At 48.6% G+C, this 27,269-nt stretch overlaps 1 protein-coding gene across 1 annotated transcript; it reads left to right on the top strand.

Annotated features, from left to right (window-relative positions):
• Window positions 1–2,849: 2,849 nt before the first annotated feature.
• Window positions 2,850–19,977, top strand: LOC146009589 (pyrin domain-containing protein 1-like). Its single transcript, XM_083150037.1, has 4 exons — window positions 2,850–3,060; window positions 12,615–12,663; window positions 13,675–13,965; window positions 19,919–19,977. Exons 2-4 carry the CDS (start codon window positions 12,642–12,644, stop codon window positions 19,975–19,977), a joined length of 372 nt encoding a protein of 123 aa, XP_083006163.1. The 5' UTR covers window positions 2,850–3,060; window positions 12,615–12,641.
• Window positions 19,978–27,269: the final 7,292 nt, after the last annotated feature.

Raw genomic sequence — 27,269 nt, 5'->3', positions numbered from 1 at the left:
TTGCGGGACTATCCAGGCTATCCTACTGCCTTGGTTGGTTGGTGAGACACAAACTTTTTATCCATGATTTTATAATTATTCATGTATACTGGCTACATGTTATTCTTATTTTAGATTAATAAATTACTATCTTTTGTACTAGATCTAACCAATCTTCACTCATTTTTTAATTATTACTCCTTTAGCGCTGTTCAAACACCCCCCATTTTTCTCTGTCTTAAGGGTTCTACACATGGGGCGAGGGGCGGAGACTGTGCAGAGCGATCTGTCAGGGCCAGTGTTCTCATACCTCCCAACATTTCCCAGTATGAAAGAGGGACCACCCGCGTGCCGAAGGAGCTAGCAGGGTTAGAATCCCAGCAAATTGGTCCAGGTAATTTGACCCGGGAACCTTTCACACCAACCCGGGAATTTAGGCTGGTGTGAAAGGGGTATGAGATGGCAATGCGCATGGAGTATTTTAATCCCCCATTAGGGTGGTGTACTCATATACCTCCCAATTTCTGGCTGTGTCTAATCAGGACCTGCTACAGTCGAAGGGGTTGAAGCTACAGTCAGGGCGGGCCTGGCCTCTGGTGTGGGGGGCGTGGACTAGCACCACAACCCCCGTTTACTTCATTTTTGGTGGCGAGCCCAGCGTTCCCCTACCAGATGGGTAGCACAGGTGCCGATTTATGTTTTTGCTGGTGGGTGCTTAAGCCTGTTGAACGGCTCAACAAGCAAATACAGTGGCCCGGCATTGGGACTCTGGAGTTACGGGCACGTGGGTGCTCATTAATTCCTGTGGGTGCTCGGGCCATTGAGCACCCACAGAATCAGCACCTATGCTGGGAAGTCCCTGAGTCACTCCCTCCCTTCCTGCACTGAAGAGATGCTGTGCAGAGCAGCAGTGATCTCATGCTCCCCCCAACTGCCCCCTCCCCGAGCCAGCTGAAAACCAAGTCTCCAAATGTCAAGACTGTCTTGCTGTAATCGGAACAGAACCATAGGTAGAAGCAATCTTATTTTATAGGAGCAGAACTGCTCAGGTATAATGTGGGTGTCGGCAGTGGCAGTGTGCAGCACTTAAACTCCGGCTGTCTTTGAGAGTGAGCATGGACACAGGCTGTGTCCTGTCATGGATGTCCAGCAGTGATGGACATCAGTTCTATCATCAATGATGATTGCCATCGATGGTGATAGTGCACATGGTCACAGATGGTTTTACCTATTGATGGCCATTGCTTTACTTTCACTGACAGGCCTATGGACAAATCAGAACCTGGGGATGGGGCGTTACAGGGGGATGCAGTCATTGGGTCACCAGTTAGAGAGTCATTAGGTCAACACCATTAGGTCGACATGCATTTATGTCAACTTGTGTCTAGGTTGACATGCAGGAAGGTCGACATGAGTCTAGGTTGACACGGGTTAGGTCGACAGGGTCATTATGTCGTTGACATGTGCCGACAGGTGGTATTTCATGCCCTACCATCCACAAGGGCATGGGGGGGAGAATAAAATAGTGCCAGAAGTATGGCGAGCGCAGCGAGCCATGAGAGGGAACACGGTGCGCTTTATCCTGTGTCCATGTTGATTGTGTCAACATTTGGGTAAAAAAAAACAGTGAAAAACACCATGTTGACCTTTTGACTGTCAACCTTGCCCATGTCGACCTAATGCTTGTGTTGACCTAATGACCTGTCAACCTAAACCCATGTTGACCTAGACCCATGTTGACCTTACCCCATGTCGACCTACTGGTGTTGACCTAATGCTTGTCGACCTAGTTGCTGTAGACAATATGATCCACACCTCTGTTATCTTTATGTCACAGCACACATTAAGGCGTCTATACATTTATTTGGCTTGAAACTCTAACACACCCTTTAAGCTAGCTTAACTAAAATAACTCACGCTGAGACAATAAAGACACGGACACCGTAACAATTAGATTTAAAGGCCATAGTATATTTATTAACGTGGTATGACCCTCTCGTAAAGGGCTGGCAATAAGGCGCCACGGAATGCCCAGCTCTAGTCACATCTCAAAATGGCGGCGACTTAAAACGCCCCAACTGATTATATTAAATATGGGACGACTGAGACGGCCCATCTGTCTAAGGCACAACCTAACGCTGGGAAGTCTCACCACCCCCGCTCTGGCCGGTGTGGACACTCCGCTGACGGAGTGCCCACCGCGCCCCCCCGCAAAGGCAGGACACCCTGCCGTCTTTCCAGGGGGCAGTGCCTCCCAGCGCCCTCTCATGCCACAAGTGACCGCTGGACCGTGACGCCCTACCGCCTTAGCTGAGAAAATGGTAAATGTACCAATGATTTGACTATAAATTGAAATGCCGAAGGCAAGGGAGGGTGGGTGGGGCTGAAGAAAATCTGCAAGAGGAAGTACCCCGGTAAGGACCTGCCTATATATACCCCTCTCCCTAAGCTCACGCCCCCCCCTCCAGTTCACCCAAAGGCTACTTCAACAAAACTGAAACCAACTTTAAACACACTAGCAGTCATTAACCCTTTCCTGCCAAACCAAAAAATGTAAGTCTCTTAAGTACGCTCTGGCTTAGGCAGCCCTTGCTTAATCAAAGCAGTAATAGAGACATATGAGTAAGGAGGAATACAGTGTGTATGACCATGCCCGGGGGCTGTGCAGACCTTGCTCTGAGCGACATCACTCATAAGTTCTGCAAATAACAGGAAGTAACTCAGGACCTTCCTCCCCAGGGTGTGGTACAGGAATCTTCTCTTATTGCCGTAGTATTGTATTTCTGGGCCAGATGCACCAATCTTCAAAGATTGATAAACAAACAGCCAATCAACTGTAATTTCTCAAACCCAGCCTGTAACATGGAAGATAGGAGGTGATTGGCTGGTTGTTTGTCACTCTGCACTTTTTCACTTCCTGAAGCTTGGTGCATTTGGCAGGTTCTGTCTCCGTCACGTCTGTGTAGTGTAGTGTTACAGCAACTTTTCTTGCTGAGCTTCCACCTGACAGATCTCTCATACATCTGCTATCAGTGGGGACAGACCAAAGTCGGTAGCACTCTCCCTTCTGCAGCTCCTCAGGTAAAAGCGTAACACCCATCACATGTAGATGTTTCTGATCTATAGCTGGGTACACATATGTACAATTTAATTTTTCTTGCGACCGTTCGATCGACCGAATACACGTTCGGCCGTCCGAAACATACGACCGATCTGCGCGTACACATATGTACAATTGTACTTGCGACGTCCGATGTACTCCCGTCCAAACAATCGCAAGAAAAAGATTGTACCACCGTACACACTCTCCCGTTCTGGCTATTCGCACGATAAAAATGTACACAACATTATCATAATGGGCTGGATTTAAAAGAGCATACCAAAACGAGGCGTGATCACGGAACAAAGAATCGTTCGTGTAGTACAGTGAATAGAGCCGTGACTATTCAGATCATTGCTAGCTGTACTGGATATACGTACGTTCGTTCGTCTATCGGTGCATTTGGGCCTTTTTAATCATGAGCTTGAGGAGAAGGAAGGCTCGTGCGTGCATTTTGGCTGCTATGGCCATTAGATTGCGGGCTATTAAAAAAAGAAAAAGGACCAAGAATCGGAGCTGCTGGACCAGAGACTGGCTTCTGAGGAGAGACACCTTCTCCCACATGCCATTGCTAAAGGAGATACGGGAGAACAATCCTGATGATTTCAGGAATTATCTCCGTATGGATGACGCTACCTTTATGGAGCTGCTGACACTGGTTACCCCTTTAATAGAGAGAGAGGACACCTATTTCAGGAGGCCCATTTCTGCAGAGCAGAGACTGGTGGCAACGCTGCGTTACCTGGCAACAGGCAGGACCCTTGCCGACCTGAGATTCACCACCGCAATCTCATCTCAAGCGCTGGGGTTGATAATACCAGACACCTGTGATGCCATCGTCCAAGTTCTTCAGGACAAATACATGAAGGTAAATATGGAAATTACATACATGTCCCCCATATGTATAGCTGTGCACATACCTGTACCCTACATGTATATCTTTACAATGCCTGTTGATTTAATCTTTTACACCAGTGGGTGGGGGGTCTTTTTGATAAGGCGGGTAATAGCTTTGAGGCTGCAATGGGGGAGGGCTGATGGGTCTAAAATCAACCAAACAGATTATTAATACGCATATACTTTTATATTGCAGTTTCCATCGACCAAGGAGGAGTGGCAAAATATTGCACGTGATTTCCGTGATCTATGGAATTTCCCTAATTGTGGTGGAGCTATCGATGGCAAACACGTCAGGATCATGCCCCCTGCAAAGAGTGGATCTTTTTATTATAATTATAAGGGGTTCTTCAGCATTGTTCTAATGGCCATCGCTAATGCCCGATACGAGTTTGTATTTGTGGACATTGGGAAAAATGGTAGAGTTTCAGATGGAGGAGCCCTGGAGAATACCTTTTTCCACGACCAACTGAAAAAAAATGAACTGAATCTGCCAGAGCGGACTGAAAATGAGCACGGTTTGAACTTTGTTTTTGTGGCGGATGAGGCCTTTGCATTGCACCCTAATGTCCTTAAACCCTACCCACAAAGGGCGCTGAACAGGGAACGACGCATTTTTAACTATCGCCTGTCACGTGCCAGGCGAGTGGTTGAAAATGCGTTTGGGATTCTGAGTAATAAATTCAGAATTTTTCACAGTCCCATCAATCTGCGCCTAGATAAGATTGACAAAGTGGTGCTGGCCTGTTGTGTGCTGCACAACTACCTGCGCAGAAAAGCGGTGCACACACAACAACTGGGGGCTACAGTGGATGAGAGCCAAGTTGTTGACGAGCCTATTGGTCTGACAGCTTTGGCAACTAATTTAAACACCAGAAATGCATCAACGCAAGCAAAGTTGTCAAGAGACGAGTACTTGAATTATTTCAATGGTGTTGGGGCTGTGGAGTGGCAGAATGACATGATTGCTTAAAAATGTACCTTTTTGTCATTGTAAATATATTGTTTTTTGGTGTGTAATAATCCATATTTTGCCAATAAAATTTGTATACTCACAGTTCCGCACAAGTTGTCCTCTGCGTCTTCTTGCAGCAAGGAGGGGGAGGTGGAGGCCGAATCACGGCAAGTGAGTGGTAGTACTCAGGTGCCAGGCATTCCTGGAGGGCACAATGCCACGGCACCTGGAGTGCAGACTGTACCCAGTACTGGTGTTTATGTACTAGCAAGTAGTTGCTCCACCACACCTATTTCTATGCCAATTTCTCCTGGTACTTTGTACGTATGTATATCTGTGCCCTATAGTCACCCTGCATGGTAAATGATATTTTCACACGGACACCAACTAGATTACAGAATTTTTTATTTTTATATAAATTATTAACTTATAAACTTATAAAAAATATAACATAAATAACAAGTAAATAAATAATAAAGAAATACTTAAACATAAAAATATTTAAAACAATAATGCACTTAAATAAACTATATAAAATATTTACATATGGTGGTAAACTTGTCCCACCCCATAATCCCCTGTATCCATCGGTGGTTGGGAGGGAGATGGACTTTCCAATAAACTCTGGAAGGGGCCACCAGGTGGACCTGGTGGGAGCGTATTAGCCAACGTTGCCGGTTGGTGCTGCCTTTGCCCAGTTGGTGGCTGTAAATGTTGATACTGCGGATATTGCACCGGGTGAAATACCGCTTGTTGGGGTATAGGAGCTGGGCTGATGGGTTGAAATTCAACCCTAGGCAGAGGGGTCTCATCGGTGAGACGTGTGTGCCGGGACAGAGTCCCCACACGGGCCCGGTACAGCGTCTCATAAAATATGCGCTCTACCTCCACCCTTGTAGCCGGGTCCAACTTTCGCAAATTGTCAGCTAATACACTCCCCACCCGGTCCGCATCATCCTCATCCATGGTCATCAATCTGTTGGCAGACTCCAGGATCTTGGTGGTTGCCACGTCCGCAGCATCTGGAGTCTGCCTCGGCCTTTTGCGCCCTCTTCTTGATGGCGCTTCTGCTGGAGGTTGAGCGCTTGTTTGCGGTTCAGCGCTGGTCGTGGCGGTTGGTGTGGGGGTGGAGCAGAGGGCCGGTGAAGGCAGCTGTGATGCCACCTCCAGCGATGCCGAAGATTCATCCTCGGCAAATAGCGATGGCTGTAACAAAACAAGATGACAATGATGTATCACTATCGATTTTTAAGACTTCCATATATTTTTATATCTACGCAGAAGAACGCAGCCCATACACCACCATGTTGCTGCCATGGATGAAAGTGAGCTAGTTGAAGAGGCGTTATGACTGGCATCTCTGGAAACTAATTATTTAGATACCAGACATACCAAATACTAATTTAAACACCAGAAATGCATCTATGCGTGCTAAATTAACAGGGATGAATACATGCAGTATTTTATTGGTGTTGGCGCTGTGGATTGGCAGAATGATATTATTCCGTTAATTTTAGACAACAAAAAATATTACAATAATCCGCGCCAGAAAGACTACAACAGTGTAGATACCAGGGATTACCAATGACAACCAAAAGTTCCAAATACAAAAAATGTGGTAAATGCACTTGCGATGTCTGAATATTGATCACTGTGTTCTCAGGCGGATAACAGTATACCTCCACCACTGAGAAGAACCAGAATTAGGGCCACAGAGAAGGTCAAATTGACGATGTATAACCAAAAGGGGGGGTATCGCCCCCTGCAACTGACCTCTCTGTTGTGCCCAACAGAGAGGTCAGTTGCAGGGGGCGATACCCCCCCTTTTCATTTTACATGTTCACAATTTTTATACTGTACTTGCTGTTATATTTATCTGGTTTAAAAAAAATTTTTTAAAATAAAATACGTCTACTTACTGTGCCGCAAATGGTGTCATCAGAAAGCTCTTGGTTGCACGCGGAGGTGGAGGGGGCAGGCTGGTTCCTTGTAGTGTTGCTGACCGAATCCCTGGGCAGCTCCTGGTCCACCGTGAAGGCCAGCAGGTCGTAGTACCACAGCCTGGGCACATAGACTTGGTCTGCCCCTGCCCCAGACCGCTTTGAGGACTCCACCTTATTTAGTTCCTTTTTAAATACGGTCCTCATATTAGCGATCCGAGTCCGGACCCACTCTACATTTGCTGTGGGGTAGTAGGTCTGGCTCACCCTCACCAGCTCCTCCAGAGCAGATAGCCTCTTCTGCCGATTCGAATGGTCTTTGGATTTGGTATTCCAGAGACAATTCTGATCCCTGTAGGCCTCAATGAAGTCCTTCATAAATTCGACATTTTTTTCTGCCATGGTTGAATTTCTGTTCCAAAAAATAAAATAAAAAGGCATATTATTACACCATAAACCATTTAATGTACAGGTGTTCAGTCTGTGGGACACTAGATATACTGTAGCTATAGTACAGGAGTTGAAACTCTGTGGGACATAGGATACACGGTCACTACAAGCCCCAGCATACCCATGGCCCACAGATTGAAGTCCCTGTCATAGAAAACTACACATTTTGTGTTAATACTCACCGAAATAATTGTCGATACAGTCCGGAAAATTCGCTGCGCTGCTCCGATCAATCCAACAGCAACGACGGAATATTCTTTCGTGCTGAACGTGGCTTGAAACACAGTGATTGGATGAGCACACGAATCTCCGCCCCACGCACGTGCTTCGCGTCACACAGACACGGGACATCGAGGAGCCATGTCGGAGGGTCTGGCGCCACCGCATATGGGGGAGGCCAGTACAGAACCTACAGAACCTTTGTTTTCCAATTCTGCACTGATAACAACAGATAAAGAAATCGCTGACAACAAGGAGAAAAAAGTGACGCGCGCATCCGCCATGTCATCTGCAGAGGTGGAACTGATGGTCAAAATGCTGGATAGAAGGGACTACGATTGTTCGAGAAAAACATACCCCAAGACAAATTATAGAAAAGAAATTATTATGCAGCGTGTATGCAAGGAGATAAAGGAGAAGTTTGGGAAAAGAAGGTCCAAATACCAGCTCCAAAAACGGTGGTCGGACCTGAAGCACAAGGAGCAGGCCAAGCTCAAGAAAATTCGTGGAATTATTAAAAGAAGTGAGTCCAATGCCCTAGGTAGCTTTATTAATATACTGTCATGATCCATTACATTTTGTGTGTTTTGCTGACATGTTGCTTGTTTTTACTCAGAGGAAATCCATCCCAGGAGAAGACATGAGGAAGGCAGAGACAGGGCCTCCAACCTAAAAATAAAGAAGGAGAGTACAACAGGTAAGGTTTTGTACCAGCACACCAACAGAACACATGTTTTATACACACAACAAGGGGTAGTAATATGTCACTTTACCTTGTCACTATAGATGATATCCAGGCTGCGCAGCCGATGGAAGGGACCGCAGAGGGCCACCAAGTGATTGCGATCACCAGCAGTGTAGATGGTGAGTGTATACTGCAAATCATCTTTATGGGATAGTGACGTATCATTTGTGGAAAGGTAAACCTTTCTTTATCTGTACTTATTATAGATATCATCGAGATTTCAGATGTCAGTGCAGAGGGGGAGAAGAACACACCATCACCTGACACGTCCAGCGACGAAAGCACAATGCAAGAAAACATGACACAAGTCCATAAATGTCTACAAGAACTTAGCGGGAAAGTCCATACCGTAGCCCAAAAAATTTCAAAAATCCAAAAAGGCGTAGCAGTAGTACACTCTTTATACGAAAAAATTTATAACGGTTTGCATTGTAAAGTCAAAAAATAGTTTGTGTACTTTATTTAACTTTTTTTCTCCTTCTTGTTTATTTGGAGGCCAGAAGCATGGTGCATGTCGTGGCAAGCAGTCTCACGGCAGCAACGCATCCCATGTGAGCAGGCCGGGATGTTCCCATGTGATGCGTTGCTGCCGTGGGACCGCTTTCCACTACATACACCACCATGTTCAAATGTGTTTTTATGTTTTTTGGATGGGTGGGCTTTCCTGCTAAACCTTCACACGTGGCACTTATGTCATGGCAAGCAGTCCCACGGCAGCAACGCATCACATGTGAGCAGGCCGGGATGTTCCCATGTGATGCGTTGCTGCCGTGGGACCGCTTTCCACTACATACACCACCATGTTCAAATGTGTTTTTATGTTTTTTGGATGGGTGGGCTTTCCTGCTAAACCTTCACACGTGGCACTTATGTCATGGCAAGCAGTCCCACGGCAGCAACGCATCACATGTGAGCAGGCCGGGATGTTCCCATGTGATGCGTTGCTGCCGTGGGACCGCTTTCCACTACATACACCACCATGTTCAAATGTGTTTTTATGTTTTTTGGGTGGGTGGGCGTTCCTGCTACACCTTAACGCAAGCACCTGTATAGAGAAAATATGTCCATTTGTACATTTAGATTTTGGCAGGTACCACAGCTGATATACTGCATGTTTTTTGGATGGGTGGGCTTTCCTGCTAAACCTTCACACGTGGCACTTATGTCATGGCAAGCAGTCCCACGGCAGCAACGCATCACATGTGAGCAGGCCGGGATGTTCCCATGTGATGCGTTGCTGCCGTGGGACCGCTTTCCACTACATACACCACCATGTTCAAATGTGTTTTTATGTTTTTTGGGTGGGTGGGCGTTCCTGCTACACCTTAACGCAAGCACCTGTATAGAGAAAATATGTCCATTTGTACATTTAGATTTTGGCAGGTACCACAGCTGATATACTGCATGTTTTTTGGATGGGTGGGCTTTCCTGCTAAACCTTCACACGTGGCACTTATGTCATGGCAAGCAGTCCCACGGCAGCAACGCATCACATGTGAGCAGGCCGGGATGTTCCCATGTGATGCGTTGCTGCCGTGGGACCGCTTTCCACTACATACACCACCATGTTCAAATGTGTTTTTATGTTTTTTGGGTGGGTGGGCGTTCCTGCTACACCTTAATGCAAGCACCTGTATGTGATATACTCTGTTCAGGTCCGACCACCCAAATAAACAAAGTGTTCACAGTATTTTTTGTCAGTATTTCTTAATAAATGTTAAGTGTTTATGCAGAACAATGAACATCACATATCTATCTATCTATCTATCTATCTATCTATCTATCTATCTATCTATCTATCTATCTATCTATCTTCTATAACTATATCTGTCAGGAATGCACACACAACGATTATTTATTTCAAAAGGAATGCACACACAACGAATATTCTTTAACAGCATGGCGCGGAAAGTACGGGGGAGAAGACTTCCTGTTGTTTACATGCTGCGCTGATGGAGGGATGACGCAGCTAGTCAACACCCACATGGGCGTGCTGCTTTTGGGAGGAATGATCGCAGGAACGGGCTGCATATCGATCGAACGTGCGTACACATGTCACTTTTCTTTCGATATGGAGCCGTCCTGTCGGAAGAATATTAAGCAGCAAAGAACCTGCGACCGACCGACCGTGGACGGCCAAGAGCGTTTTTGGCCGTTTATCGATCGCAACGAAGGGATCGGGACAGCGTACACATATATACAATCGAACGGCCGTTCGTCCGCAGATCGGAAGAACGGCCCGACGATTGTACATATGTGTACCCAGCTTATCTTCTGAATCAGGGGTAGGAAGCTGCGGCACTCCAGTTCATGTGGAACTACACATCCCAGCATGCCCAGCCATGTTTCTTTCTGTTAGGATATGCTAACATTGTGGCATAGCATGCTGGGATGTGTAGTTCCACAGTGACTGGAGAGCAGCAGATTGTTTACCCATGTACTAAATAGAGATCACAATTGTAAAGTGCAATGGAATCTGTGTTGCGCTATATAAGAACCTGTAAATAAATAATAAATAGAATAGAAGCATTATAGAAAGGTTACTGGTATATTTTCCTAATTGCTGGTTGGCTGATGTGTATCACGTGACCTCAGCAGTGCTAGTGCACTAAGGAGCACATTTATCATACAATGGTTGTTTTCTGGTGTAATGGTGTGTACACACGGGTGCGATATGGCTTCCGATGTTGCCGATATAGTGCACATCGGAAGTCATATCGCATGCCGATTGTGTACTTTTCAGGGCTTGCGAGCCCGATGCGCTGCCGATGCGCTCTCCCGAGTGAGCACAAATCGGCAGCGACATAGTGAGGGCAGGCAAGACTATATAGTGCAGATCTGCACTATATAGTCTTTGTGCCTTATACTCACATAGCTCTGGCAGCCAGAGGGGATTCTCCTGGGGCTGCAGGGCTGATGCGCAGTGACCCGGAAGTCCGCCGTATAGAGGAGGGCGGGGTGTGTGGCCTCTGATGTATGCATGGGGGGGTGGCAGGGGGAAGCTGTTGCTGTGCCGCGGCCCCGGGTGTCGCAGCACCATGCCATCTGTGCCCCTGCCCGGCACCTGGTGACAGGTACTGTCCTCTCCTCTTCTCTCCTTCATGCCGTGCGATGCGAGTCCCGATGCGATCAGATCGCATCGGGACTCGCATCGCACGGCATGTCGACCGTGTGTACACACCTTTAGCCACAAATGTTATCACTGGAATGTATCAGGAGGGACCGCAGCAGGAATCACCTCAATTCCAGTTACTATGGGGAATGTGAAGCTGCCCAATTTATCCAAATTGGACAGCAGCGCATTGCCTCCCTGGGCTACCGCCATTTTGAGATGACGATATCCCATTGTAGCCTATGGGCTACACACCGCACTGCTGCTGGGGGGGGCATGCGCAGACCCCCCGACACCTGGCTCAGCACATCGCAGGGACGGGCTCCTGCGCGTCAGGGATGATACATCCCTGTGATAGGATCGCATTTTACAATGCAATCCTGGGCGGTAATATTCTGCCAGATCGCATTGTAAATGCGATCATTGATACTGTAAATGGGCCCCTAATCGATTGTGACTATGGGGCCCATTTATTATAAGATCACATAATGTCTGTAAAGCGCTGCGGAATCTGTGTGCGCTATATAAGAAATTGGTAATAAATAAATAATAAATACTACCCAGGATCACAACCCCCCTGGTTGACTGAACGGCCCTGCCAGCAGCGCGGTCTGCAGCGCCTAGGGTAACTCAGAGACCCAATGCAATGCTGCCTGATATTGATACATTGGGCAACATCGCATCCACCACAGAAACCTTACAGTGGGATATTCATTCAGGTGATACTTAATATTTGAGGCTAACCCCCGGGGAATTAGCCACAAACATTGAATAATAAATGGAACCCTATGTGTAATATGGCCATAGGCCAAATGCCCACAGACATGCGGCTAATCGAAATTGCCTTTCCTGCACTGTCTATGGGCCAGTTTCTCTAAGCTTCAAAAGTGATAAAGAGAGTGATCAACAGCCAGCCAATCAGCTCCTACTTGCCATGTCACAGACTGTGTTTGAAAAATGTCAGACAGTAGCTGATTGGGTGGCTGTTTATCACTCTCCATTTTATCACTTTTGAAGCTTAGAGAATCTGGCCCTATATCCGCTATGGTGAAGCTGTGGTGCTGCGCATCGCTATCACCCACAGTGTACACACGGGGAGATTCTGGCTAACCTTCTAGCCTGCCCAAATCTCACCATGTGTACATGGCTTAAGTAATGAAGCCACAGGAACGTATCCCAGATCCATGTGCAATAATCTGCATTTTGTTTTCTACTAGGACATATAAGATCTCATTGCCTGCTGCATGATGGCCACTTCCACCAGACGTGAGTGTCCGCTTTTGTACCCATTTGTATTAGTAATCATGTTATGTTAGCCATTGCATGTACAGGGCACATAGGGGGTTATTTTGGTTCACTCTTTCTGACAAATTCCTTCTTAGATGGACAAAACCATGTGCACTGCAGGTGGGGCAGATGTTACTTGTGCAGAGAGAATTAGATTTGGGTGGGGTTTTACTTCAAAGTGAGATCTATATTGCAATGTAAAAATAAAGCAGCCAGTATTTACCCTGCACAGAAACAAAATAACCCACCCAAATCTAATTTTCTCTGCACATGTTACCTCTGCCCCCCTGCAGTGCACATGGTGAACAGACGCAGTACGCCAGTTTGGGGGGTGGGTCCAGACTGTCACATGCTTAGGTGCTGCCCCCAAAATAGGAATATTACCGTGATTCGCAGGTCTGCAGAAAGTGGGAGGGGCTTAATAGCACAATTTGTACCACTTACCCTAGCCTACTTCACAAAGGGGGTGACAGGGCCAAATTTGTGCACACTCGCCGTGCCATTCGCTCCAGAGGGGGGGGGGGGGGGGCGGGGTGGTGGACACCGGACCGGAGCAGAGGAACACCCAGGGTGGGATGTTCTAAAATCGCTGACATAATTATTGCATATGCTCTAACATGCGTCCTGCATTAAGAGCTGTTCTGTGCGGTAAGCCGGCGGGTGCTGCTGTGGGGTGGCTGGCTCTCCTCCTCCTCCCTGCACCTGGAGGAGGATTACAGTGCAGGAAGGAGGAGGTCACAGGTCCGGGCAGCACAGCTCTGTGCTTCCCGGACACAGGTGAGGGGGCGGTTGGTGTGGGTCGGTAACCCGGCGGGGGATTCATGCAGGGCTCTCCCCCGGCAGGGCTCTCATGCAGGTGAGTATGTTGTGCCCCCTCAGCAAGTGTCACCCCCAGTCATGTGCCTTTTGTTCCTAGTAGGAAATCCACCACTAGATGACAAATGTGTAAATTCCTTATGAGATGGTGAAGGTGTTCTCTGTACTCTGCAGGGGCTCAGTGCCAGAAGAACAGGACGCTTGGGGACATTCTGTATGAGGCTCTGGCAGATCTGACACGTGAAGGCTTCAAACTGTTTAAGAGCAAGTTGTCGGATTTCCCCTATGAAGAGCGAGACCCGATCCCACGTGGGCGCCTGGAAATGGCAGATTGTGTTACAACAGGAAACCTTCTCATAGATACTTATGGAGAAGATGCAGCGCTGGATGTGACCATAGATGTCCTTAGGCTGGTCGGCCTTATGGGACCAGTCGTGAATCTCCAGCGCAAATTGTCACAACATGGTGAGTGAGATCTGTTTGGTGATTTGTGGCTTATCAGTAACTGTTTATGTAGGAGCCAGATGACCTGTATAATCACTGGTGGAGGTGACAGCGGTGACAATGGTGCAAGCTATCAGAGCCTGACTCTGTGTACAGCACAATGTAATTCTGTCTGTGTACAGATCTTACAGTCTATAATGTACAGCTCGCACACCGCAACCTGCATATGCCCCTTAGCGCAAGTACAGGTGCAGTCATTTTGATTTACATGGTTATTAGTCATATAACAACTTACAGCTGACTGAGCATAACTGGGCACATACATGTAGGAGGTCACTCTGCTATATACGCAAAGCTGAGAAATGTGCAGGTTTGTGTGTGCTTTAAAACATCGCCTGCACGAATGCCCCCCCCCCCCCCCACACACACACACACATACACATACACACGACGAATATCCCCATGCAATTGGATGTTTAGCATAAACAGCCATTCGCAGCCTTGCGTGCGGGGACAAAATCATCTGACTATCAAATGATTTTGCAAGTACTTACAGATCTAAGACACACTGTGGTGTTTTAGATCTGCGGGCTCCCTGTACGTGAAGCGTACATCCACTGACATTAGCCGCCTGCCCCCCACATCCACGTCACGGGGGCATTTACACACCCTGGGTGTGACCCCCTCACCGCCTCCCCACGCCCGCATTGCTAGGTGTGACCTGGACGGTGAACTTGCACCAAGCGGCAGCACATGCGCTTAAATGTTTATGCGCAGTCACAAAACATTGGTTACCGTTGCAAATTTGCATGTGATGATCAGAATGACCCCCGGAATGTAACAGCTGTGTGTAAGTATAGACGGAATTGTGTCCTATTCAGAGTGTTCATATCCCGGGATCCAGGTGACTTTGTAGGGGTTCCCCTGTAGGGGCAAATACACACTGAAAACGACATTAGCTGTTGTAACCCAAAACAAAAAGGGGGGAGGAGTGAAAAAATCACTCAGTAGCGCTGGCTGATTACACCGGGGGATCTAAGATCACATCCAATATCCAATTTATTATTAGAGTATGGCTGCTGCCACCTTATCAGAGAGATTGTGTTTCTCTGTGAAGCAAAACAAGACAAGATGTGTGGAGACAGTGAATCCCCACTAGATGGCGCTGCCACACTCAACAAGGTTTCCCAAAAAAACTCTTTTAGAGAAATATATTGGGTACTTATGTAGTAACTGGGCTGCCGATTTTGAAATCGGGTCCATCGCATCGCATCGCACCCGACCATATCGCATGCGATGCGATGCGATGCGATGGACCCGATTTTTCCATAGGATTCAATGTTAAAATGGACTGAGTCCATTTCAACATGGAATTCAATGGGAAAAGGGGTCCTTTTCATACCCCTACTATCCAAGTGGGCATGGAGTTGGATATAAACCTGTGGCGAGCGTAGCGAGCCACCGAGCCCGAAGCGTGGCGAGCGTAGCGAGCCCCGTGAGGGGACATAGAATACCGTCCCCTCGCGGGGCTCGCTTTGCTCGCCACGCTTCGGGCTCGGGTTTATATCCAACTCCATGCCCACTTGGATAGTAGGGGTATGAAAAGGACCCCTTTTTCCCATTGAATTCCATGTTAAAATGGACTCAGTCCATTTTAACATTGAATCCTATGGAAAAATCGGGTCATCGCATCGCATTGCATCGCATCGCATCCGATGGTCGCATGCGATGCGATGCGATATCGCATCGCATGGCATGCCTTAACTTAAGGCATACAATCAAAAAATCGGCAGCCCAGATACTACATAAGTACCATATATTGTTTTTTATATTATTTAGTTTAATAAAAAAAAACATGGTATATATATTAAGATCAATAAATGCGCATTTTACATATAAATAATTACACACAAATAAGACACACTAGACATACAACACAAAACATATAAGATAGCTTAGACACGGGCTGGCTATGAGGCTTATGGCTGCATGTGAATTTTCATGAGACAATAAAGCTTTTTACTTCTTGAGCAAATATTTACCAGTCCACATGGATTGTCACTCTTGTTATGCTGGGTATGGATACCAGGTCCTATATCTGAGCAGGAACTGCTTTATAATTCCGCAGTGGATGTCCACTCCCTTGGTGACAGGAGTTCAGCTCCAGGTACTGGTTCCGTTCCCGTTAGTGTCCCAATCCCAAGTGGGATATTTGTATTCCAAAAAGTGATGGTGGCTGGCAATGGTCTGGCTAGAGCAGGCTCCAGAACGCGTTTCTCCGCCTCTACTATGCTCGGCGGCTTCCTCAGCTGAGGTATTTGTACCCATTCGATGTTAAATACATACGCATAACTCAGCACCTGATTGGCTGTTGGGCGGACAATCACTCACTTTGAGGGGAACAATGGAGAATGTAAACAAACCTCTGCTACTTCCGGTCCGCTGGCTTCGCGTACTGGTGTTTTCTTTTTTTTTCAATTCAACTTTATTTTACATTTTCCAATACATACATTAGTTATGGTTTTCATCTTCATTTCATAATAAAATGGTTAGGTACTCCATTATATCATCAGGATCATGTGGTGGGCTCTGCTATCCCAACCTATCTATCTACTTATGAAGTGTTTATTTACCTACATCTACGTCTTATATTTCCTTACTCTTATCTACCCTATCTTATATAATCATTGTGTTTCTATACACAATTTAGGGCGTGTCACTCCACGCAACTTTTCTTTCATACATTCAGTGTTTTCCATTAGTGATATTTCATCCGACTTTTATCAGTCTCATTAAGCTATTTCCACAGTGTCATTTTCAATCTATTTCGTATTAAACAAAAATAAAAAAACTTCATTACACACAAACCTACCCTCCATAGGGAGTGCGGACTCACCTCACATCTTCCATATATACCATTCCATGCCTATGTCTCATTGTATATTGAAAAAGAAAATGTTACCTTAAACATTTTTAAAACCCCTTCCCTAGGGGTTAACCATCTTTACCCAGCCACATTCTTTTACGATAATTACTCCTCTCTGAATTACCATGAATGTACAGTACACATGCTTCATGGCCTATGGTCACATCCGAGTCTATCGGCTTACTACTTAGAACCCTGGTAGGTAAATGCACATATTTTTCATGTTCAGTAGTCGTATTGACGAGGGCTTTCCACGTATCTATGTCTGGCCCTTAGCATACAATGGGGCAGATGTATTAAGCCTTAACAAGAGATAAATGCAAGGGTGAAAAAGAGAGATAAACGTCCAGCCAATCAGCTCCTAACTGCCATGTTACAGGTTGTGCTTTAAAAAAGTCAGTAAGGAGCTGAATGGCTGGACGTTTATCTCTCTTTGGCCCTTATTCTGATCGGTGCGGCCGGAGCCGATTTATGCGGCCAGGACCGTGCGTGCGAAACCCCGCCTTCCATACGGATCGCCAACTCCGTCCGTATGCGGTAAGAAGCTGTCCGAACGGACCGCACGTGTATTTTTCACGGAATACGCCTCCTCCATCTAAGGGAACCTCCCCCATCATTCGATGGTCGCAGACCATCGAATGCAGGACCGAGTGCTCCACCAGCACCCGCAACCTCAGACCACACGGACATTTTTCCGTGCAAAAGCAGGGATCTGGGCGGGCAGCTGACATCCGGCGATGTCATATATCCGCCCCCTACACGTGCGTCACCGCCGCATTACCATAGGTACGCCCAGCGTTTTCATGGGAACGCCCATGAAACGCGGGGCGTATGCATATGGTAATAAGCCCAAATAGCCCTTCACGCCCCTCTCCACCCCCTGTTCGGAGTGTTCACATTTCATGCGGGATTTGGCCGTACGCCCCGCTCGCACATGCGCAGAGACGCCTCTGCACATGCGCAGACACAAATATATATCCGCACCGATCAGAATAAGGGCCTTTATCACCCTTGCATTTATCTCTTGTTGAGGCTTAATACATCTGCCCCATTGTTCACTATAGACAGGACATATGCTGCTGGTGAGCAGCAGTTTTTGGGGATGCCCATAGCTACCAGTTCTCCAATCACTGCTGTCCAGAATACCGCCACCTTTGGGCATGCCCATATCAGGTGCCGGAATTTTCCTATACTAGTCCAGTGTTTAGGACAGTTGGCATCGGCTCTGCCTCCAAACCTATGCAGATGTTCTGATGTCACGTATGTTCTATGTACTACAACAGTGGTTCCCAAACTGTGTGCTGTGGCGCCTCGGGACACTTGCAGGGGTGCTCTGGAATGGTGGTCCAGGACCAATTCAAAATATGTTTGGTCAATGTAATAGGCAAAAATAGTGCTGATGGCTGCCAATCATACAAAATGTTGTCTTTAGTGACTGAAATGATCAAAATCCCTCTTCCATGTACAGTTACCCTAGCTGAAATACGCCTTTTTCTCACCAACCCTTCCTAACTTGTAGTGTTTCTAGTTCTACAAGACCTTGAGCATTGTTCAATAGTGTCTCTGGCCGCGAGTCACTGAGCGTCCTCACACAGACAGCCGGGCATAGAAGTAATTATCCTTACTTAATGGATGCTGTAGAGATTTCCTCACACCGGGCTCCCGGCAGCCTCTGAGCGCCGTGACCAGGGCCGGATTATAATGGGGGCACAAAGGGTCAGTGCCCCTGGGCCCCCCTCTAGCTGGGGGCCCCCTGTGGTTGGCATGTATTTTTTTTTTTAGCTAAAGGTTTTGTGCATGGGCGTGGGGTAGTGCTGCAGCGTCACCTATCTGCCAATGTGACAATGATTAATGGTGCTGAGCATTGGGAGCCAAGTGTGCAGTGCATTACTGAGAGTTCACTAAGTCCCATGACACTTTGCACAGGAGGGCAGAGGCTGAGACGTTTGTGCTGAGCTCTGATTGGTGGAGCTCATTACATGCTTCTCAGGCCCATGGATAACAGCAGCAGTAGCCTAGTCATGGGAGGGTTTTTAATCAGAGGCAGTACTGGGACAGTGAGGTCTCCTACAGAGTAAGGTGCAGAGGGACAAACACAGGCTTTTCATGTGGTATGTATGTATGTATGTATGTATGTATGTGTGTGTGTATCCCCTGCAGTTACCCATTGACCAAGTTTATAATGCCTTTACTCTGTGTTTTGACAGTGTAATATTCCCCCATGCAGTTTTCAGCCAGTAATGCCAAGTGCAAGGGGGTCCCCCTGTCTAAAGTGCCCCGGGCCCCCCGAAGGCTTAATCTGGCACTGGCCGTGACCCTGGGCCCCAGTGGCGCCTGCTCCCCCCTCCCGCCACGGCTAGGGCTGCTGAGCCCTAGTTCCGCTACTGATGTAATGGGCATTATGGTGCAATATGTAAATGGGCATTACAGTATGTGATTTATGGTGTGCATAATCCTGCTGCAGTGTGTCTATGGAGCTCTACCTGGCACAGTGCTTGGAGTAATGTGAATTGATACTAATTTGTATCAACTTCCCTTGCCCACACCCTACATTTTTGCTGTGCACACTGTCCCTATTTTTGTGTGTGTGGGGAAAGGGGGGCTGCACCAATTATTTTTCTGGCACATGTCCCCAAATTGTTTAGTTGCATAGCTGCTGCTACTGGGCACTATACACCCCTTTTTCAGTGTGGTATGGCGTACCTTTAAAATATATGTGTTAGGTCTTGTTTAGGTTTTAGATTTTTTGTTAAAAATCAAATTGTGCGCCATCCGAATAGAAGGGTGTGGCCAAAATATCTGACTAAAACATTTTGTGTAACAATAGGTGGTGGGGGGGCTTCCTATTTTGTCAGTCCTGGGCCCCACAATTTCTGGTGCCGTTTTTGAGTCATCTCTGTGCTGTATATAACTGATCACCTGCTGCCTCACCCCTGTTATCAGTCCCATGAGATCCTCAGGGAATCCTGATGTAGTATCTTACAGTACACTCGGTTTTATATGTAACTTATGTAATGATTGTTTCCCCTTCTGCTCTTATCCTTACAGGTAAATCCCAGATGATGGTTTCTAATGAGACACTTAAAGGTTGGTACGATTTTTTTTAGCAAAAATGTATCTACAGTATATATGTATCTGATTAAAAAAGCAATTGATGAATCTGCCCAAAGGGGCGTTATATAAAAGGCAAACTCTGCCTGGTAGTATGGGGGAAATTTACATTTTCGATCAGTCAGATCCGTGCAGGCTTTAGTGTAAAAAAATATAAATATAAATAAATATCTCCCCCACAGCTGAAACCAGCACCAGGCTGCAAGAGCCGGGGCCGGTAATTAAAAATCAGGGAACCCGACAAATAGGGGTTCCCCGATTTTTAACAACCAGCCCCAGGCTCCAGGTCCGGAGCTGGTTCCCAAAATACGGAGGACAAAATGAGTAGGGGTCCCCCGTATTTTAAGAACCAGCCCCAGGCCAAACCAGCCAGCAGGGTAATGTCACAGCTGGGGGACACTTATTATATAAGGTCCCGCGTCCAAAACATTCATCCCTACTGACCAGTCAGCCTGGCCAGGGGCCCTGGGGGAGTGGGGACCCCCCCCCCCCCAATAAAGGGGTCCCCCCCTCCAGGACTTACCTGTCCAGGCTGAAGCCTGGTGCTGTCCCCGGTGGCCTTGTGCGGTGGACACCGGGCTGATTGAAGTGTAAAAAAATAGATGAAAAACTATTGTTTAAAACTGTGGAACTATGAGTCCCAGCAAGTATCCCCCACAAGTACCAGCCTGCGGGGCATTAAAGGGCCCGCTGGCACTTGTAGTTCCACAGTAATAAAAATAGTAAAATAAATACACACTGACACAATGAAAATAAAACTTTAATTCATCCAAAGCCATTACATACTGATACTTACCTATCTTGAGCCCGTAGGTAGCCCTCGGTACTGGTGTCCGGTGTCCTGGTCCTGTGTCGGCATCCGTGTCATCCTCCAGGTCCATGTCGGTGTCCGGGGTCCGAAGTAATCCATGGTGGAGCTGTGGAAGGAAATCCTACTCACCTGGTCCTTTTGCGAAGATCTCTTCTCTTGATCCGCCGTAGTCCAGGTATTCTTCAGCATGTCGGCGCTCCCCGCACTCTCCGCATCGGACTGAGGAGACACGCAGAGATGTTTCATCTTCTGCGCCTCCTCTCAGAATGATTTCTATTGGCCGCCTAGCGGCCAATCAGGAGCCGACTTTCTTGGCTGAAGAATACCTGGACTAAGGCGGATCAAGAGAAGAGATCTTCGCCACAGGACCAGGTGAGTAGGATTGCCTTCCACAGCTCCACCATGGATTACTTCGGAACCCGGACACCGACATGGACCTGGAGGATGACACGGATGCCGACACAGGACCAGGACACCGGACACCAGTACCGAGGGCTACCTACGGGCTCAAGATAGGTAAGTATCAGTATGTAATGGCTTTGGATGAATTAAAGTTTTATTTTCATTGTGTCAGTGTGTATTTATTTTACTATTTTTATTACTGTGGAACTACAAGTGCCAGCGGGCCCTTTAATGCCTCGCAGGCTGGGACTTGTGGGGGATACTTGTTGGGACTCATAGTTCCACAGTTTTAAACAATAGTTTTTCGTCTATTTTTTTACACTTCAATCAGCCCGGTGGCCACCGCACAGGGCCACCAGGGACAGCACCAGGCTTCAGCCTGGTCAGGTAAGTCCTGGAGGGGGGGACCCCTTTATTGGGGGGTCCCCACTCCCCCAGGGCCCCTGGCCAGGCTGACTGGTCAGTAGGGATGTGAAACCGCAAAGAAAAAGGTAGCAGCGCTGTGGGAAATTAAAAAAAAAAAAAAAAAAATTGGATGATCTTTACATATAATATTTTACTTGAAAAATGTGACAAAACATACAATTAAAACAGCACATCTGGGTGTGCAATGATATAAAAACACAATTGCAGGTATTGAAAGCCCAATTCCACAATAAATAGAATAATGTGGAGAGTCCGTTCCTAGTATGCCCAGGGTGGGGAAAATATTTGAATAGTTACCGCTCCAGTTGGGAATTGAGGTGGATCAGTTTGCAGGTGAGAAATGTCCAAGTGTCCTTATGTGATACGCCGCCGGTGGGGGTGTATGTTTTACCGTGAATCGCTGGATACTCTTGGTTCCTCACTGGTTCTTCGTCGTGTCGACTGCGGAGAGCACGTTACCCCAGGAACTCAAGCAAGGCGTTCAGCGGATACAAATACTTAAATTTATTTACTGAGGGAAACAGATGAGAGTACACGATCACCCTACATTACATGACTGTAAACGACATAAACAGTTGATCTATGCAATGCTGGCTATACACCGCCTACGGGTGTTCCTATCAACATGAGTAGCAATACTCTACTACCGACATTACCCCTGCTAACAATCCGACACAGAAAATGTACCTATAAGACACGCTAGTACAGAACATACAACGTGACAGTACATATATCTTATGAACTAGGTGATTCATCGCGCCCTACGGGCGCTCTTCACACCGTCGTAAGGGGCTGCGCCCCCTTAATTTGTGAACGTTTGTATATGAGAAATATGGTTAGAATTGTATGAAAGATGCCCTGTATTGCAACTTAGGTGTCCGCGAATCGCGGGAGGGGGGGTCGCGGAGGGTGCCGCGAATTGCAGGAGGGGGGGTTGCGGGGGGTGCCGTGAATTGCAGGAGGGGGGGTTGTGGGGGGTGGATGCTGCGAATCGCGGGAGGGGAGGGATTGCAGAGAATCGTGGGAGGGGGGTCGCGGGGTGGGTTGCCGCAAATCGCGGGAGGGGGGTTACGGGGGCGGGGGTTGCGGCGAATCATGGTAGGGGGGGTCGCGGGGGGTGTGCCGTGAATCACGGGAGGGCGGGTCACGGGGTGGGGTGCCGAGAATCGCGGGGGGGTGTGTGTGTGCCGTGAATCGAGGGAGTGGGGGTTGCGGGGGGGGGTGGGGGGGGTGTGACGCGAATCGCCACAAGAAAAAATCAACACAGAAAGGTCAACACATGTAAATGTTGACATAAGTGTGGCACTTCATTGGTGTCCATGTCGACACATGAGAATGAATATGAAAACATTCAAAAAATGAAAAAAAAAACTTCAAAAATTCATGTCAACCTTTTTCATTGTCGACCATAGCCATATCAGTGTTTTCCATGTGCAATTTAATTCTGGAGTTGCCGCGAATCGCGGGGGGGTGCCGCGAATTGCGGGAGGGGGGGTCGCGGGGGTGGGTGCCGCGAATCGCGGGTGGGGGGGTTACGGGGCGGGGGTTGTGGCGAATCATGGGAGGGGGGGTCGCGGGGGTGTGCCGTGAATCACGGGAGGGGGGGTCACGGGGTGGGGTGCCGAGAATCGCGGGGGAGGTGTGTGTGTGTGTGCCGCGAATCGCGGGAGTGGGGGTTGTGGGGGGGTGTGACGCAAATCGCCACAAGAAAAAATCAACACAGAAAGGTCAACACATGTAAATGTTGACATAAGTGTGGCACTTCATTGGTGTCCATGTCGACACATGAGAATGAATATGAAAATATTCAAAAAATGAAAAAAAAACCTTCAAAAACTCATGTCAACCTTTTTCATTGTCGACCATAGCCATGTCAGTGTTTTCCATGTGCAATTTAATTCTGGAGCTGCCGCGAATCACGGGGGGTGCCGCGAATTGCGGGAGGGGGGGGGTCGCGGGGTTGGGTGCCGCGAATCGCGGGAGGGCGGGGTTCACAGGGGTTCCGGTGGGGGGTTGCCGCGAATTGCGGGAGGTGGGGGGTCACGGGGGGTGCCGCGAATCGCGGGAGGGGGGGGTTGCGGGGGGGTGTGACGCGAATCGCCACAAGAAAAAATCAACACAGAAAGGTCAACACATGTAAATGTTGACATAAGTGTGCCACTTCATTGGTGTCCATGTTGACACATGACAATGAATATGAAAACATTCAAAAAATGAAATAAATCTTTAAAAACTCATGTCAACCTTTTTCATTGTCGACCATAGCCGTGCCAGTGTTTTGCATGTGCCATTTAATCCTGGGCTGCCGCGAATCACGGGGGGGTGCCGCGAATTGCGGGAGGGGGGGTCGCGGGGGTGGGTGCCGCGAATCGCGGGAGGGCGGGGTTCACAGGGGTTCCGGTGGGGGGTTGCCGCGAATTGCGGGAGGTGGGGGGTCACGGGGGGTGCCGCGAATCGCGGGAGGGGGGGTTGCGGGGGGGGGTGTGACGCGAATCGCCACAAGAAAAAATCAACACAGAAAGGTCAACACATGTAAATGTTGACATAAGTGTGCCACTTCATTGGTGTCCATGTTGACACATGACAATGAATATGAAAAAATAAAAAAATTAAAAATAAATCTTCAAAAACTCATGTCAACCTTTTCATTGTCGACCATAGCCATGTCAGTGTTTTGCATGTGCCATTTAATCCTGGGGCTGCTGCGAATTGCGGGGGGGGGGGGGGGGGGGGTGCCGCGAATCGCGGGAGGGGGGTCGCAGGGGGGTGCCGCCAATCGTGCAAGGGGGGGTTCGGGGGGGGGTTCTTTTTGCCGCGAATCGCGGGAGGGAGGTCGCGGGGGGGGGGGGGTTTCCGCGAATCGGGGGGGGGGGGGGGTCACGGGGGAGGGTTTGCCGCGATTCGCGGGAGGGGGGGGTCGCGGGTGGTGGTTATGCCGCAAATTGCGGGAGGGGTCGTGGGGGGGTTCTTTTTGCAGCGAATCGCGGGAGGGGGGGTCGCGGGGGTGTTTTTGCTGCAAATCGCGGTAGGGGGGGTCGCGGGGGAGCGGGTGTTTTTGCCACGAATAGCGGGAGGGGGGGGCGCGGGGGGGGGGAAGGTTTTGCCGCAAATCGCGGGAGGGGGGCGCTCACCTGGTGGCTGTGGAGTAGCAGTGCTGGGCAACATGGGAAGGCAGTGGGTGTCTGGCACTGTCTGTGGGCTCACTGGGCTGGTTCTCTGTCACATACCTCCCAACATGACCCTCTCCAGGAGGGACACAATGCTCTGTTTCTAGACTTCCCCTTAATGTATGATTGCCATCACCTGTTTTAAACAGGTTAATTTCTCAGAAAGGTGTTCAGCACAGATGAAGGCAATCACACATTAAGAGGAAAGTCCAGGAACAGAGCGTTATAGACACAGACACCCACTTTGAGTGACAGATGTAGCCAAATATATAGGAGATACCTCCCTAGGGAGAAGTCCGGAATACTGTCCTTGGAAAAGAAAGGTGAAGAATGGTTCCTTCTGGTAGGTTAAACAAATACTTCTTGCCACTTGCACTTTAGCCACAAGGTGGCAGCGTTCCTTTAGTTAGACTACGGCAGTGACAGACAACCAAGGTGTCCCTGTTCAAATGGGATTAATGTCCCCATGGTGCTGCAAGTGTTTTCCTAGTGGGGTGCTGGGGAATGGCATATATCAAAAGGTTCCCTAGCCAGTAGGGGCTAGAGGCGTTCTGGGTGGCGAGCAGGGTGGGTGCCCGTTGGGAGTGTACGGAGTTGGTGGAGGGGAGTGGGCCCTTTGAGGCAATCCTGGGGCAACTGGCACGTGGGGTACCTGGTGTCAGCAGCAAGATGCGGGCTCCTGCCCGTCGCGATAGGGTCCCCCGTCGTCCGGTCCTCTTCTTGCAGGAAGGCTGCTAGTGTGGGCGCTGCTGCCGCAGCGTTGCCGCACTCAGCTGCGCACTCCTGCTCAGCTGGGCTCCTTGCTGTGCCTCTCCCCGCTGCCTTACACATCACAGTGTCTTACTGCTGCTGCCTTGACTCCGTATGGCTGGCTACTGCTGGATCTCTTCTTCGGCCAGCTTCTGCCCGGCTCCTTCATCTGTCCAGCTGACGCTGCTGATCTCTGGGTCTCAGGGCTGCTCAGCGTCTTCCTCCACGCTGTCCTCCCTCAGCCTGCACGCTCCGTCTTCCTTATCTCCCTCGTGCTGCGACCCCCTGACCTCTTCCTCCACTGTCACGCCTCACTTCCCCTCTGCTCCCATACATCGTCCAGTCTGTCAATCAGCCTGGGGACGTTTTCTGGCACCCTCACTGATCTGGGGATTAACCCCTGAGCTCCTGCTGCCGGGGTTTGTGCAAACAGGTACTGGGCTGCTTAGTAACTTTTTTAACCCTGTCCCCGCTGCGGGACAATGGCACAGGCTGGGGTGCCACACTTATATCCTGGTGGTCGGCCCAAGTTGGCACAAATAACCGATGCCACTGGAGATGGTTGAAGGACAGTGATATGGTCACCTTTTTGAAGAATAGAGCAGTGATCCTGGAGTTGGTAACTGTCTTGGTGGTATTGAGAGGAGAGCTGGATCTTCCACTGGGCTGGTTCGGACTCCAATTCACAAATCAAAGTGGCAAATGGGGTTTGAAGCACTTTCTGACGCGTTTCGCTGGTCCTGCCAGCTTTATCAAGGACTGGTCAGTAGGGATGAATGTTTTGGCCACGGGACCTTATATAATAAGTGTCCCCGGCTGTGCTATTACCCTGCTGGCTGGTTTGGCCTAGGGCTGGTTCTTAAAATACGGGGGACCCCTAGTCATTTTGTCCCCCGTATTTTTGGAACCAGCCCAGAACCTGGAGCCTGGGGCTGGTTGTTAAAAATCGGGGAACCCCTATTTGTCGGGTTCCCTGATTTTTAATTAGCGGCCCGGCTCTGGTTTCAGCTGTGGGGGGGACCCCACGCCATTTTTGTATTTATTTATTTTTATTTCTATTTTTTTTTACACCTTGCAGTCTGCACGGATCTGACTGATCCGTGCAGATTGCCTGTACGAATTTGTATTAGCGGCCGTATATACGGGCAGCTAATACGAATTAATACGTCATTGAAGGGTTACAAAGCAGTCGTATATGACTGCTTTGTAAATCCCCCTCCGGAACACGACTTTGCATACGAGGTATGCAGTAATATTCATTCGTAGCAAGAATACGAATACAATCTCTTATATGTTTGGCTACATCTGTCACTTAAAGTGTGTGAGTGTGTGTATAACGCTGGGTGGAGCCTCTGACTCACATGACTGACTCACATGACAGAGAACCAGCCCAGTGAGCCCACAGACAGTGCCAGACATCCTCTGCCTCCCCATGTTGCCCAGCACTGCTACTCCACAGCCACCAGGTGAGCGCCCCCCACCGCACACCACCACCCCGCCCCGCGCCCCCCTACTGCGATTTGCGGCAAAACACCCCCCCCACGCAACCCCCCTTCCCACGATTCATGGCGAAAACTACCCCGCCCGCGACCCCCCTCCCGCGATTCGCGGCAAAAACACCCCCGCGACCCCCCCCCTCCCGCGATTTGCCGGCAAAAACACACACCCCCGTGACCGCTCCTCCCGCAATTCGCGCCAAAAGAACCCCCCGCGACCCCCCCTTGCTTGATTA

The sequence above is a fragment of the Crinia signifera genome, chromosome 6 (genome assembly GCF_055691185.1).
Source record: "Crinia signifera chromosome 6, ASM5569118v1, whole genome shotgun sequence".
Lineage (NCBI taxonomy): Eukaryota > Metazoa > Chordata > Amphibia > Anura > Myobatrachidae > Crinia > Crinia signifera.
This window is presented reverse-complemented; position numbering and strand designations above follow the sequence as displayed.